This window comes from Nicotiana attenuata, unplaced genomic scaffold, assembly GCF_001879085.1.
Source record: "Nicotiana attenuata strain UT unplaced genomic scaffold, NIATTr2, whole genome shotgun sequence".
Taxonomy (NCBI): domain Eukaryota; kingdom Viridiplantae; phylum Streptophyta; class Magnoliopsida; order Solanales; family Solanaceae; genus Nicotiana; species Nicotiana attenuata.
Genome location: NW_017671789.1, coordinates 134935 through 151034, shown reverse-complemented (window position 1 = coordinate 151034; position 16100 = coordinate 134935). Strand labels below are relative to the sequence as shown.

The following is a 16100-nucleotide window of genomic DNA, read 5'->3' as shown; positions in this document are numbered from 1 at the left end:
ACCCTGTGTGATGAAATAATTTGAAAGAGAATAGAGACAAAAAACTCGAGTACTGTGTTAAAAATACACCACCGTTGTTTTTCTGACTTTATAGGTTTATGTCCCTTATTGCTTGGTCAATTTAGCAGAGACAGTAACACTTTTACATCATGCAGACTGTACATAGCCAATCCTTCTCTAACTGCTTTTACACCACACATGAACCAGCAAACTCATTTTTTTCATTCACCCAACTCTATGAATAAAGCCTACCAAATAAATTATCGTTTCTACAATTAAACTAAAACCACTACCCCTCAACTCCAAACTAATTACAACTCTGTATGAATTCCGTACCATAAGGGAAAAAGAAAAGTCTATAAATGTGTAATTGTGCTATTACAGTAGATAAACACTATGTTGGCTTCCACTGTTGTATTGCCTCATTATGCGCTCCAGAGCAATACCACAATAGGAAAAATGTTACAAAATTTTATGCATGTTGTTCCACCCCCCAACCCACCCCCAAACCCCAAAAGAAAAATACAAAAGAACTTGGCAATGCATAGGTCAACGAGAAACAAATTGCTACTTACAAGATTTCAGAAAGAAAATAAATGGTCCTTCACATGCCACAATTTACAACAGTAAGGGATATGCGGATTCCTTCTAATAGTGGTCAAGCTTATCTTGTTTGACCATCCAGAACAGATCTTTGTACACCATCAAAGATCCGTACCATTCCAGCAAGATTTGTATCAATCTATGTTACCTGTACAAGGGGATAACCTCATTGCGTTAGCCACTGCAAGCGCGCATATACCCAGAAAAAGAAACCTACTTTACATCCCAGCTAAATCCCAACTGGTGAGCTCACGTGTTAATCAGCAGTTGCTGGTTCTTCCGGTTACATCTGTTGGGGAATTTTTCAGGATAGTCAGCACTACATATACGTACTGTTTAGAGCTACTTCCTTGTAATATCTGTTTCACAATCCAATGCCTGCAGCAACCCCACCACCATCCCTCAGCCCCTGAAGGTACGCATGCAGTGTTCTCTGAACACTGTCCGCAACAACCCTTAACCTTCCCTGATTGGCATCACCAGCAGAATTCCCATTCACTTCTACTGTTCGAGCCACCCTTTGTCTGCACCTTTCCCAGTCATCAACCCTCAGCCAGCACGCCCGTCCACCATGGCTTCCCTCCATTCCCAGAAACAATACATTCGGGTTCTCACCAAACGCATATCTCAACCTGACAGACACACAGTAAGGCAACCACGCAGCACCACCAGCAGCGTTAATATGAGGTATGTGTGCATGATCAAGAACAACCGTCAGCGCAAAATCGACAGAATTATGAGCCCGATCATAGTGAATGTTGCTTTTGGAAGCAGATGTATTTTCTGAGCTACCATCAATACTACATCCAGCATGATTCTCAAGACACAATTCAATACGGGATTTTTGTGTAGGGACCATATCACCCCCTTGCACTTGAGACAACCCTTTCTTCCATGCAATGAGTTTCAGGAATTCTCTCAAAACTGAAATAGGTAACGTCAAAAGTGTAATGAATGATGCAACACGAGAAGCGTCATATGGCTCTGATGCGACACGACGGCTGAAGTAATCACATATTTCTCCTATTTCCGCTTGTGTTAATTCCTCTTGGGCACTTCCAGGATTTTGCTGCGACTGCTGTTGCGACTGATGAAACCTCTTGACACTAATAACTTGCAGGAGAAGCTGAACCCTGTGAACACTAACAGCAAATACATAGCCCCTGTGGCAACAACTCCTTTCAGAATAGGAACTCAAGATCACAAAAATAATACATGCACAAAATAACCATATAAACTAGCTAACACCCAAGCGACTGTCAGTAGAATATATTGAAGCAGCAGTGAGTATTCTACACATAAAGTTCACCAGCAAAACAATCACAAAGATATTTCAAAGACGGGATATAATGATTCGGATTATACATTTAAAAAGCACCAAGCTTTCTAACCAACAGATAAAAAGTGTTAACAGGTTAGATTGTTTAGATGCTAAGCAGATCAGGTTGTACATCAAACATAGTATACTAAAAGAAATTATGTGAAACTAAAATGGACAAAACTCTCAGGTGAGAAATTATAAACTGGGGCTAGACGGAGTTCGGCCAGGGCATATGGTTCTAAATGGAAAAGCCAAGAGCACAAAAACCAAATAGAAACACGGTACCATATACAGTAAACTCGCCTGACTCCTAAAATATAACATTAGAAAGAGCATGAAGCCACAATAAAAATAAACCTGCAAAAGATTCGGATATTTATCCGGGGGTTATCGAATCATTTCTTGACCTCTACTAACACTCTCCAACTAAACTTGCAAGTGAAAAATTACAAGAATGTGGAGTTCTATGTCCAATAACCCCCCATATTTCTCACAACCTTGAAGAAATATTAATACCCCTAGATTGTTTCCAGCGTATAAGACACTGCACAACCCAAGAATGTTTCTCCTATGCAACATAAGTGACATCTATTATAGACAACATAAAATTAGTAAAACAATGAAAGCTAAGTATCATTATTTGAATGACAATGAATACATGCAAAACAATTCTAGCAGAAATGACTAATGAGAAATCAAAACCCCAGCTAAGGCAGGGGAAAACAAGGAGAACGAAAAAATGACAAGCACAACTTCAGAAAGGTTTGGAGTTTCATATAGTGAAAATTCAACACGCGTCCAACTTAGAGGATAAGTGTGAGAACTTATAGTTTGGAGGTTCTCTTCCATTGCTACATTTACACATCCAATTTAGAGGACATGTGAGGATTGAGATTCTGGAGGTCCTTTTCCATTCCCAAGTTTTAAGGTTCTCTTCTATTCCCAAGTTCTCTACACTACTAAGCAGTCAGCAGGAGAATTGGACAGGGATTAAATACAATACAGAATGATTGGAACCTTACCCCACAAAAAAGCGTAAGGCTGGCTGCTCCTGATCCAAATTCAACAATGCACCTTCATTATCCTTCAGAATTGATCCCAAAATCTCCTTCAGAAGGTCCGGTAACTGAGCAAAGAGCCACAGCACCCCAAGGTATTTTAGAATGCCTCTGAGAACCTTCTTGAGAGCAACAAGAGGAACCCATCCACCACCATACCCTCCATCATCGCCAAGGCCAATAATTGCAGTATTTAGTTCTCCTCTGACATGAGCAGGTACACCAGTACCAGGTGGTCTGCGCAAAGGCATCCCTGCATTCACCATGGCTAAGTTCGATGCTGCGGGTAGGCCATTTGCAGTACGGTTGAAACCAGTTACAGCATTTGCTGGACGAACTAATCCAGTAGAATTAGAGAGATTAGTCCTGTTCGTATTTGCAGCTGGAAGTTGTGAACCAGCATTTAAACTATTTGAGTTAGTCAATCCAACTGCTTGTTGAGAACCAGTAAAGTTAGAATCAATTCCATTCAGCTCCTGGGCAACATGTTCCATGATGAAAGGTCGAAATTGTGGACATGGCAGTGATCCTCCAACTTCTGGCCCCCCTTTAGGCGGTGTTGCTGGTTGCAACCAAACCTGATCTCCAGCAAAACACCTCATATCAACAGCAAATTTTTTCCGATAAATGATGCGAATCCAGTATGGACCACGAAGTACCACAGAGACATCTATGGGCAACAGTGAGCTAGGAACAATGCCAGGACCACCTCTTCCTGCAGCTGCCGCAGCAGCTGCCAACATTGCAGCACTAGGATGGTGCGTGCCAAGTGCACCCACAGTAGCTGAAACTGGATTAACTCCAGGTCCGGATACAGGCTGATTTATGCTAGTGCTTACATTGCTTGGTAAAGATGGAACATAACTAGTCTGCTTTGCAACAGAAGACATAGGCGTTGTAACACCAGGAACACCAGAAACTGGAGCTGCTCGTGCCGGCCGCGTTGCAGCAGCAAGAGCATGCAAGGGTCCTGCAGTGAGACGGATGCAGTCCAAAAGGGATGCAACTTCAGCACCGTTGATGAAATCTTCAAGAAACTGAGTTCGTCAACCACAGTAAAATAGAAGTCATTATGAATTGGAACCACAATAGAAGTTTTGAGCTTAAAATATGGAGGTCTGGCAAAAGGATAAAATAAGATAGAATGCAATGCCACCACATGCAGAATCTTTCACAGGAATTCCATAGCTTAAACCACAATAACATAACCAACCGAAGTATAGATTAAAGCTCTCAAGAAAACTCCAATTATAGGATCATATGCATTTTAAGGCTCATTGTATTGCAGACAAGAAAAAAAAGACAAGAGAAAAACAGAACACGTTACACGTAATAAAATGGAAAGCGGACCTTTGTATGTGGCCAAAGCTGATCAGGTGAAACATGCATTGTGCAGCCCTCTTTACCCGGTTCCCATTCAACCACGAAGCGAGCAAGTACCCCAGAACCGAAGCTGAACCACAGACTCATCAGACCTACTGCCTCAATTCTGAATTGCTTTCTCATCTGTTCGGAAATTCTATCAGTTGCATCAGAAGCGCCTTTAATTGCAGCCAGCGCTTTATTTTCAGAATTTGCATTACTATCTTCAAACTTTTCATCAGCCCTAGCACCAAGCAATTTTCGCATTCCAAGAGCAAATGTTCGAGCATTAGATAGCCTTTGGATATCAGCCACTAACTTCTTTATACTATCAGCATTAACTGAATAATAGCTCAACACAACACCTTCAGAATCATAACGAATATGAGAGTCTGCATCAGATGTATTGGCAATCCGAACACCAGAACCCCATGGAGTACTATTGCTTCCTTTCTGAAGCTCCCACAAGTCCTGGAAGTGCTGGTCATTAATTTTCACATCCCAATACATACTTCCAGGTCTACCTAGCCGCAAGCATATATGCTGCCATGCATCATCTCTGGCAAATGGAACTCGGAACCATAAGTTTGAGGATGCACTTCTAAGACCCACTTCTTCGACATATGGGATTTCAAGTGCCTCCATCTGACTTGTAAGCCGGGCATGTTTGATACAAAGTGAGCAATGCCTGACTACATGAAGAAGGGAAGAAACATATATACTAGAAGGTGCATTCCCTTTATTAGCTTCAGCGATAAGACTGCCATAGCTATACTCTTCAGCTTTACCAGAAATATCTGAAGAAATAAGCATCAGTGACTTAGGTAGATGAGTGCCAGCAGACTCCACAAGTTTCCTTCGCTTATATGATCCTTCATTGGACTCCATTGCTTGAAGTGATGGAAGTGAATCCAACAAATCTGACAATGTACGCTTCCTTGGTAAAATGTTATATCTGGAAGCTGCATCTTGCTCTGACTGTAGACATGTTGCTGAATCTATTGCTTGGGCTGGCAACAAAAAGGAAATGCAATTTTGAGACACGTGCATGAAAAATAAACATGCCCACTGAGCATTTAAAAATGGATGGTAAGAGCTATAACAGATAGATGTAACATACACAATGGTGTAAATATATATAAACAACAATCTTAGAGGTTATTTGACTTACATCCAGGACTTAAAACCAATGAGTTAGACTCAAAAGTCCTGAAACCAACCGGTACAGCTCCCACAGCAGAGTTTCTTGGAGCACTAGCTTTTCCACTTAATGCAGAAGCTGGAGGGCAAGCTCGTTGTGGTGGAGATAGGAGTCGAGCTGATCGGTTTGTAGATACAGTCAGCTGGTCTTCATCCAATGACGTATAAGATCCAGCTCCTGCAGAATGAGGTGATCTGAGAGAAGTTAAATCTTGCTCAGACTTTGAAGCTGTCAACTTTTTCACAGCTTGAGTCCTTCCTGGAGCCGTGGCTAGTGAACCAGCCGAACCTGACTGCATCACGCCCTTGTACATGGAGCTACTGTAGTTTCCTGTTCCCCGATCCCACTTAGGGGACAGTGTTCCAACTTTAAGACTCTGATAATTTGCAACACCAGAGCCCAAATGAGCTGCAGGAGAAGCACCAAATGTTGACGGGGGAATTTGACCGGAGAAAGAAGGAACAGAGGACCCTTTCTCAAGTTCGAATATTTCATCAACAATAGAACAAAATGTTGATGGCGCACTGGAAGAAACTATAGATCCTTCCAAGCTGAAATCAGCAAGAAGACTATTTTCAGATGTTTGGTGACTGCCACCGTCATTAGGTAAAATTGATAGCAGTTTCTTGCTGTTGAGAAGACTCAAATTGAGCTCGTCCTCACATATCTGCATCCTACCGATGTCAACAGTTTTTACACGAACCACGTTACTCAGATCAGCAAGAGATTGAGCTTTTTCTGGTGTATCTGACTGACTTTCTAGCAATTTGAACACAGGTTTGAAATCTTTGTCAAGTTCCATCAGCAAAAAGTATGAGCTTCCACATTCAGGAAAACCCATAAGCAACAAATTTGTACCACAAGAAATGCTCTTTGGCACCTTAACTGCTGCAGACCCATGTTCAAAGACCTGTGAATATATATCAGATAATCATTAAAAAAGCTCATCAAATAACCAGTAAAGAAGCTAAATGATTTCTAATTGAACTCCTAAACGCAGACACCAAAATTTTGATCCAGCCAATGCAACTTAAGTACATATGCAACAAGATAAGAAGATCAAACAAAATGCTCTAGAAAGTACAATATTCCTGATATAATGGCAATTCATAATTAAGCTTTGGGAGAAGTAAAGCCATGTCAAGGCAAACTGGCTTTCTCTCTCAGATTAACACGAGGAAGCGGAAAGAGGAGAGAAATTTTTAAATATATTTTTAGTAGGGAGGTTTGACCATCTGGTCGGGTAATGAGAGACAATAGTGAGAAGCACGGAGAAGGTTTAGAATATCACAGTTGGTGTGAAGGTCTCCTTGGCCGGAGACAATTCCATCAAAGTCAAGGCAGTACGAGTCTAAAAAAAGGATCTAACAGACCGGGAGGAAAAAAGAATATGGTGTTCATAAATATATGGAGGCCCACCATTACACCTTTGGTGCACATATTTGTTCTGGAAAAAAGAGAGAGCATGGTGATCTTCTCGACACTGATATCCAGAGATAAGATGTGAACAATGTACCCAAGGCCCAAGGGTGAACCTAGCAGTTGATGTAATCTTATTAATAAAGTCTTTTTATATGGATAATCTTACTAATAAAGTGTAACAATAACTACATGTCCACGCAACCTAATGCTTAAGCACACCCTAAATGAAGTTAATACTGTTCCTGAATGTTAAAGGAAACCACCTGCATAAAAATACAAGACAAAGGAATACTAAATATAACAGTAAAGCATCTAAAATAAGAAGCCTTCGCTCTCCAAATGGATAAACAGAATAATCTAATAGCCAAAAGACCAGGAAAAAAGAGAAAAGATCCATCCATACCTCAAGACCTAAGAACCTCCCAATGCACGCAAACAAATGTAAAATGCTTTTGCTTCTCAAGCTAATAAAAGCGTCAGCTGCTGACATACTTCTCTGGTTTAGGGCCTCTTCACACTCAACAACCACTAATGATGATATAACATTCTTGGAAGAGTGAAGAATGAAGTGGCCATTCCTGGAATATGAGAAAAATTAAGACTTCGCAGGAAAAATTAGCATTTTAATTCTTGTTTCCTGGCCAGGTTTCTCAAAGAGAGATCCAGACAACGGTGTTCTCAAAGAATGACGCAAACATCAGAAGCACTTATAGCCGTATAGAATCTCCAAAAGGAGGTATTTCTTGTCATATTTTTGATTGATTTGCTCCTTGGTCAAATTATAGGCAATTAGGTAGAATATTTTAACAATGTCTGGGATTTCTGCAAATATTGCAATGAACAATCAACATGCAATGTTGTGTAGAAGAGCATCCTAAAAATATATACATGCATATTTTCAATACACTTCGCAAAGTAAAGGCTTCTCTAAGCTATGTTGCTCGGGTGGGGCATTTTGGAGAGTCCACGCAACTTAGTCTCTAAGCAAATCAGTTTCCTATTTTTTCTTTCCCTTAAATGCCCTTACTATCTCGTTATAGTGTGAGCTTTTCGGTCTTCTTATCCACAAGCTAAACCAGTGTTATTAAGAGTCATTTGCAAAGCGACTGGTTATCGCTTCATGGGTGAAGCAATGCACTCTAAGAAGTGTGGGCTTCAAATAATGATGTGTCGTCGGTTCTTTGAGTCTCAACTTTAAGGAATTGGTTTAATATCGGCATTATTGTATATTGGATGTTGAATTTAGTTAGTAGTTAATTACAAAATTATTATAGTACAAAGTTCATGAATATTTGGTATTTATAGTTTTTTGTATATTGTGTACATCGCTTCACTCTTTTAGTTTCAAGCCCCATGGACCTTGTCGCTTTTTTGTGCTTGTCACCTTTTAAAAGACTGAGCTTCTTAGCCCCCACCCCCCACCCCACCCCCACCCCCACCACCGCCACCACCTCTCTCAACGCTTAAGTGCAATCACCCAGGCGTTACGGCACATACCTCATCACCAAGACGTTGTTTTGAAGAGGCGGCACTAAACAATAAGAAATTCTTTTAATTTTATGTCCATACAATTGTGATTTGTGTTTGTAGTCATTATTCTTGAAATATGTAGGTTCTTTTTTTTAGCTTCATTTGCGCCTTTCTTCACAAAAGGAAGGAAAGCATCACTTTTTTATAAGTTTGGGTTTAGAGTTTCTTCACAAGCTGATATTCAAAAACCCTACTGTATCATTCAAATTGAAAATTAAGCATGGACGAAGAGAAGCTTTCAAGATGGGTTTCATGGGCTGATGTCATTTGTCCATGCTTTCCATGAAATAAATATAGTTTCCTGTCCCACAAAATCCCATGTCAAAGTTGATCCCAGATGACCCAGAGTGTCCTTTTGACAAGCTATTATGGTTTGACTTTTTAATGGATTTATCAGTTCTGTGTTTTGCTCTAGTATCACCGTTGACGAGGCAGAGAGGAAAAGAACAGAAACAGAAGGACAATTGAGTATAGTTTTTGGGAAAAGTCAAAATAGCCCCTCCTATGATTAACGTATTGTTTTTTATTAACAGCATCGTTCGGGCAAGCTTGCGGTGCACTTCGATTAAACTTAGGTATCAAGTACTTGCTACATTTTACCAACACAGGTATCGAGTAACTCTACTCACCAAGGCTTAGGCAAGTGGTAAGAAATCACCTACTGATTTTTGTTTCTGCTGGGATTTGAATCCTGGTCTCCAAGGTTTGCACCCACTTCATTAACCACTAGGCCACAACCTTGGATATTGCCCTACTATTAATATATTATTACATTGGTTTTTTTATGAAGTTATATTATTATATTGTTAGCGTGCTAGTATGGCTATTTAAAAGAATATGTCAACCTCCATCTCAAAAAGAAAAGGTCAACCTGTCATTTCACAAACCGATTTAGATAAGGAAACATCAACAATCTTCTTTCGGCGTTTTCCATGTGCAAACCCACAGAAAAACATCCTTGGTCCTTTCAAACAATAACCTTTCTGCCCTTCATCCTCAACTAAAAGTTGGTCCTCGGCATTCTGCACCCATGGGCATATGGCTTGGCAGGCCTTCCATTTCCACCGCAGCTTCATAGGCATTGCCCTTTTAACCAATCAGCTGTTTGGACGGGTAAAGATAGAGGGAAGATGAATAACAAGCTGGGATCAGTTTTGGTTCCTTTTCCTGCAGACAAGGGGTGGCTTCGCAAGAGGAAGAGCAGACTTGAGGTGCAGTTATGTTTTTTCAGGTGACAAAATGTATGGCTGACCCAAGAAAAAGATTATCAGAGACTTGGCAGACCAAACTCAGCAGAAATTTGAAATAGTGCCAGGGCTGTTCGGAAAAGTCCAGTGTTGCAATTGATTTCCCAATCTTAATAGAAGATAAGGATTCCAACCCTTTTCTCACCAATGCTCATTTTGATTTCAAGCCAATACTTGGTGACACATAATTAGAGCACAGATACGGATACCAGCAATTTCCATGTTAATCATAGAAAAAAGTTCAAAAAACAGGTGAAATCAGCTTCCAACAATAAAAGAAAAAAAGGAAATTACCTTATGTTTATTGCAAGGGTGAAAAATGATGAACCAAAGGCACGTACACGCAGGACTTCCTGGCCCTGATACTCCCTGCTGTCAAACTTGTTATCCTTCTGCAAAGATAAAGCAGTTGGCCAGAAGAAAGGAATGAAAAAAGTTAATCGCGCAGTATAGTACCAGGAAGTCAAGACTGGAATAGGGGACCTTTCAGGAAAGATTATAAGTGTACTTCCTGACTTATAAATAGCATCAGACCTCAGCTTGGTTGTCTTAAGACATCATACAACTTTATTAACATAGGAAAAATGGATCCACCAATAATACATCGAAGTCGGTCCCATGTCCAGAATTAAGAAGCAATGGCAGCACTTTAACATGAAAAAGAAGAAAAACTCTGAAATCTCCATATTTTGGTTTTTGGTAGAGATGATTTTGAACAATAATATGACTCTTTCCATAATCGTAATTGGGCCGCTTCACTATTGCATTTTCGGTAACTATATATGCTCTTTGAAAATAAACTAATTAACGACAAAGGAGACTGCTATCTATTATCTTCTTTTTTTTAAAACTGGTACAATATCTGCTGATCTATTATCTCATGTACAACATGCAGAATTCACTGTTTGCTAGTCTAATAGTATGTCATATCAACAAAGGAATAATTCTATTAGTGGAAAACAACGAAACTGACCTTTGCATACGAATTGTCTACAGTGTCAATAATTAGACCTTTTTTATGAAGATTGTCATTCAGTAGATGTCACTTATCAAAAAGAAATGTCAACAAGTAGACCTTAACACGCCTTATCTGGGTGGACGAAAAGATGCCTCCCCTCATATCTCCAAAACCTTATCGTTAGGCCTCACCACACATTAGCTGGTATAAAGAGACCTCAATAGTTGGAGCCATGTCTAATATTGAGTTAGTACAACGTTTTTCTTTTCTTTTTCTTTTTTCCGTGATTGGTAAGTTAGCACACAGTAAGCTGTTGTACCGACTTACAAAGTATTTGGTAAACCGGAAGTTGGTAATTACATGCCTCTAAGTGCACATCTCAACTATTTTGTGTAGCTATTCTCAGTTTGCCCCTAGTTTTTCAAAAGTGAATAGTACATAGCACGGCAATTTAAGTACTTGATCCACCCAACACAACCACACAAGCTAGTGCCCCTACTTGACGATTTTTATGACCACATTCTTTTTCTAACTTTTAGATCCCATGTGCAATAACACATAAAGCAGCCTAAATGAAAGACGACTGTAGCCTAAATGAAACAGAACTCTATCTAAATTTTCTAAGCATATCTGGACAACTGGGAAGTTCTTTCTTATGTAACTGCCAGAAAATTCTAACTGAGATTCTTAACTTTTTCTTCCCTGAATGCCCTTGTATCGGTAATTCTCTAACATCCTTAAATTCTTTATAATCAAGAGTCCGTCGGTTATCACAACTCTCTCATCAGACTTCTACTGCAGAAAACAGACAACATAATGATAAAAACAACTAGAGATTGACTTGAACTGTTTCACCTTCGCTAACCCGTACGGCAATTCTTTTTAGCTTAGTGGTCAAGAGAGAATAGATCTTTAAACAACGTGACATAGATAGTTTCTCTAACCATGTATAATAACCAACATGGAACTTATGACTTGCATGAGTTCTCAAAATTTCCAATTGATATATTTAAAATAACTAACCTTCCGAGAATCAGCAAGCATTTCTTCTACATGGCACTGAAGCTGAACATCGCCAGGAACTCTACAGATCTGACCATTTTTCTCGAGTTCTTTATAAATCTCTAGCAACCGAGTATAGCGATTACAGCATATAACCCTAAGCAGCAACTTCTCAACATCAATACAACTCTGGTCAAGGGAAAATTCTGCTTCTTTTCCTGTCAGAGGATCAATGACAAATGTGCTATGAAGACACTTAATTCGCAGATCCAGTCCAGGTTCAATTTTTATAAATGGGCATGTTCCAATTTCGGATGTGCTGGAGTTTTTATCCAAATCCAACCAATACAAAATCTTCAGCCCAGGAGTACGCAAACTAGCAGAATCAGACTCCCCATTTTGTGATATTTGTGCGGAGCCAGAACTGCCACCCTGTCCAGTACTACCATCAGATATGAGTTCAAAACGAATAGCATCTTTCCACCTTCCATGACGAAGTGTCTGCACTTGCCTTATGACAGTGTCCATAACAAGTGCCACACAAAGTTCATGCAGGATGGAGTATAAGGTCATAAATGGATTGTCTGCAGCAGCCATTCTGCGTTCCAGATCATCACCAAGAGCATGCCGCCGAAAGTCATCCAGCTTCATAGGGCCACTTCTCTCACCGACAAGCAGCTCCATATGTAATATCCTCCACATTGACAGGTGTCCTCGGTAACCAAGGGTAACTAGAACCTTAAATTCTCCATCCACGCGAAGCAGAACAGTACCATCAGAAACTTTGACTTCAGTAATGTCCTTAGGAAGTGAAACCTCAAGGAGTTTAGACCTAACAAGTGCGTCTAACTTCTTTAATGCTGGTTTTTGTTGGTTGTCATTTAATACGCTCTGCAAGCCCACATCTTCTATACATTTTGGCAAACGCTCGTAACTTCCGGTAAGAAGAACTTCAACAGCCGAAGGAACATCATAAATGGGAGCACGAGCTTGTTGTAGTCCTTCATGCATAAAAAATAATGAGTCTGCAGCTTGGGTGAAACATGTCTCATGACTAGATAAAGTTGATGCAAGTTGCTGACAATATTGTATCAAGGGGACCTGCAAACCAAAAAATTGGAATGGTAAAAGAGATTAGTTACGGAGTATGAACTGCAGTCTCTAGGGATTGATGATAAAGTATATAGGGCCAACCATTAATCCCAAAGGTCCAGGAAGATTTGGCACACATATTTCTACTGTCACCTATATACTGAATATAACACAAGTGAATCATTCCTTTCAGAGAAGACGGATGAAGACATGAAAGGGGAAAAAGGACATGAAGACAAACATTATACTTACCAACATATACCTCGAAAGAGTTTATAAATCTAAGATTAGAGGATCAAATGATTCATAGAAAGCTGTTTGAAGCATGACCTACAGGTTACTGGCAACTCACTGCCCTTTTGGTATGATAAAAGTTTTCAAAGAAGCACCAGGCTGTGAGGCTACATAATGTAGAAGCAAAAGGTCTTGAGAGACACAAAAGTGATATGCACCTTTTGAAGGACAAAAAGTTCCTTTGGTGTTTGATGATTGACAATGTTGATTTTATACGCGAATGGTTTTCTCCAAATAAAGATGAGAGCTTAAAACCCTTTTCTAGGTCCTTTTGCTCTGTGAATAGACAATAAGCTTTTAAGGTCGTATAAAGCAGACCCGTTCATATTTTGCTTGTGGAGCTCTTTTTAGAGGGTTGGCATCTCTTCTACAATTACCTACAGGTAAAAGATCCAGTTCAAACCCATGACTAGGGTGGGCATAACAGAACTACAGAAGAAACTGACCAAACCAGACTTTTTCCATTGCGGTTTTTTGTCCATTTTTAGCTTTAATGTTCAAATTTTTGGTTAATCAGTTTGGGATTTGTCGGCTTTTAACAGTTGGTACTTTAGTTAATCAAAAAACCGAAATTACGTATTGTCCCATTTGACCCTTAATCCTTTTATCAGTCCACCACAACAGAAAAGTTCAGTTGTCCATCCCTAAACATGACCACTGGCACATAAATTTGCTACCTTAGGAACACAACCAGATGCCCCCCCCCCCCCCTTCTGTAACTCTTTACGTGAAAATAGGCAATCTGTCAGCATTTAGTGTACAAATGCTTGAACCCCGAGGAAAAACATGGGTAGACTAAGGGTGCTCCTACAGGCTTCTTTCCTTCCCAAAGAGTCCTTCGACTAGATGATCCCTAATCACCTTTCTACTACCATCTGTTCCCTGCATTAGTAGAGTGTACTAGGAAACTAACAAACAACCTGTTGGCACTAATTGGACAGAGCATTAATCAATCTTAAAACTTTGAAGCTGTCCTCGACATTTTTTTATTTTTTTTGGTAGTGTCCTCGACATTCACTATAACTATAATTTTCACCCTAACTGACTCGATTTCAAATTTTAAATCACTCCTCAAGATCCATCTTTTCTCATTCCAATCAACAAATTCCATAAGGAAAAAACATATAAACAAAAAAAAATCAATTGCACCGCTATTCTTTGAATGCACCAACAGCTTCCATAATTGCAAGTTCCAAAATCTATTTCAAGATTCATCTGTTCCCATGCCAATTCACCAATTCATTCCACGGCTACCTTTCTAAACTTCATCAAGATCCATTTGTCTCCATTCCAACTCTCAAATTTCACCCAAAAAAACAAACACATAACCATATTCATTCTGTCAAAACTCTTTCAATGCATCAACAGAGAGAGTGTAATTCCTCTTTTTCCCCGTTCTATTTCTCGACCACTACTCTTCCAATACATAAACAAAAGGCACAAATTGGGCAAACACCACCATTATATTAAACAAAGAGATAATAAGTGCAACTGTTAAATGCATCAAAAGACAGAATGAGAGAGTGAAGAACAGAAAAGAAAGCAACCTGCTGGCACCATTTGGAGAGGACATTGAGACGGAGCATACGCTGCTGAGTCTTGACTATGTATTTCAGAATCCCAATTTTCTTCTCGGAGTCAGAGAGGTCAGAGGACTTGCACTTCTCCACCAGCTCATTTAACGTCGCGTACGACTCCTCAGCCGTTCGGCTTACCAGCGCCGAGAAATCCACCGTCTGCTGCCCTAATTCCGCCATCTCCCTAAAAACCCTTCTTCAATTTAAATTCCGGCGATCCCGAAACCCAAATCCTACTTAAAGAATACCATTTTATGAGAATTGACTGTGATTATTTTAGGGTTTTGAAAAATTAAGGAATTTAGGATATGTATATGGATATCTGTTTATTGTTCTTGGTCGATTTTGAAGGCGCCCGAGGAGTGATGACGCGAGTGTTTTATGATGTCCTAAATACCACTTCTGTTCTGGGCAAGGGAGACTATTCTTTTTTACTTTTAGTTTTCTTTTTATAGAAGATCGGATGTCTGTGCAAGTTAGAGTCGTAGAAAAGTCAAGAATGAGAAATCCTCTATGAGCTCCGTTTGACCAAAGTTTCCAAACTTGGTTTATTTTGAAAGAAATTTGTTGTTTCAAATAAAGTTTGAGGACAAGTACATGAAAAGAATAACAGTTTAGATTCGGTTAAATTAAAAAGTAATTTTGTATGTATAAAAAAAAGAATGTATGTTTGGCTAATTTTACCCAATAGTGATTTAATTATCTTATCAAATTATGAAAAAAAATACCTAAAATCACGTAACAAATTGTATTATATAAATGATACTATGAGATATTTATTATGAAATACTTAACTTGGGATAGGGCGTCTAGCACCCGTATAGTATGTTTGGCTAAACTTCTAAATTAAATTATTTTGAGAAGTATTTTTTTTTAAGTACTTTTTTCAAAAGTACTTGTGGTGATAAACAGTTTATGTTTGACTAATATACATATAAGCACAAAGCACCTTAGTGAAATGTCGTTCGCCTTTTTAACCCTTTAAAAATAGATTTTACACTAGGCAAAATAGTCATTTACCTAAAGGAGCAGGATGACTAAATGTTCTTAAGGATATGGAACCAGGCTGCTATATGAAAGTTGTTGTGGGCTCTAAGCCAACACATGGAGAAATTATGGATCACATGGATACATACATACTATATAAAGAAACTGAACCTATTCACTATGGTGGTGCCAAATCAGGCTTCATGGATGGTGTTATGTTGAGGAAGAAGCAAATCCGAAAAATAAAGAAGATAAAGAACACCAAATTTTAACGTGAAAAACCCTTCAAATCGAAGGTAAAAACCACGGGATCACAAAGATCCAAAAAGCTCCACTATAACAATAAGAGGGTTACAAAAGTTCTCCAAATTGGCTACACAACAAGGGCCAAACACGGAGCAACAATAGCAACAAGAGCAACAACTAATCAATTGAAGAAAGAGTAT

At 39.3% G+C, this 16100-nt stretch overlaps 1 protein-coding gene across 1 annotated transcript; it reads right to left on the bottom strand.

The window, feature by feature from the left end:
- Positions 1 to 147: 147 nt before the first annotated feature.
- On the bottom strand, positions 148 to 15098 carry LOC109210226 (mediator of RNA polymerase II transcription subunit 14). Its single transcript, XM_019373608.1, has 8 exons — positions 14638 to 15098; positions 11726 to 12805; positions 10039 to 10136; positions 7371 to 7545; positions 5516 to 6455; positions 4333 to 5354; positions 2947 to 4019; positions 148 to 1766 (listed from the first exon to the last, which is right to left on the bottom strand). Exons 1-8 carry the CDS (start codon positions 14845 to 14847, stop codon positions 968 to 970), a joined length of 5397 nt encoding a protein of 1798 aa, XP_019229153.1. The 5' UTR covers positions 14848 to 15098; the 3' UTR covers positions 148 to 967.
- Between the last annotated feature and the right edge of the window lie 1002 nt (positions 15099 to 16100).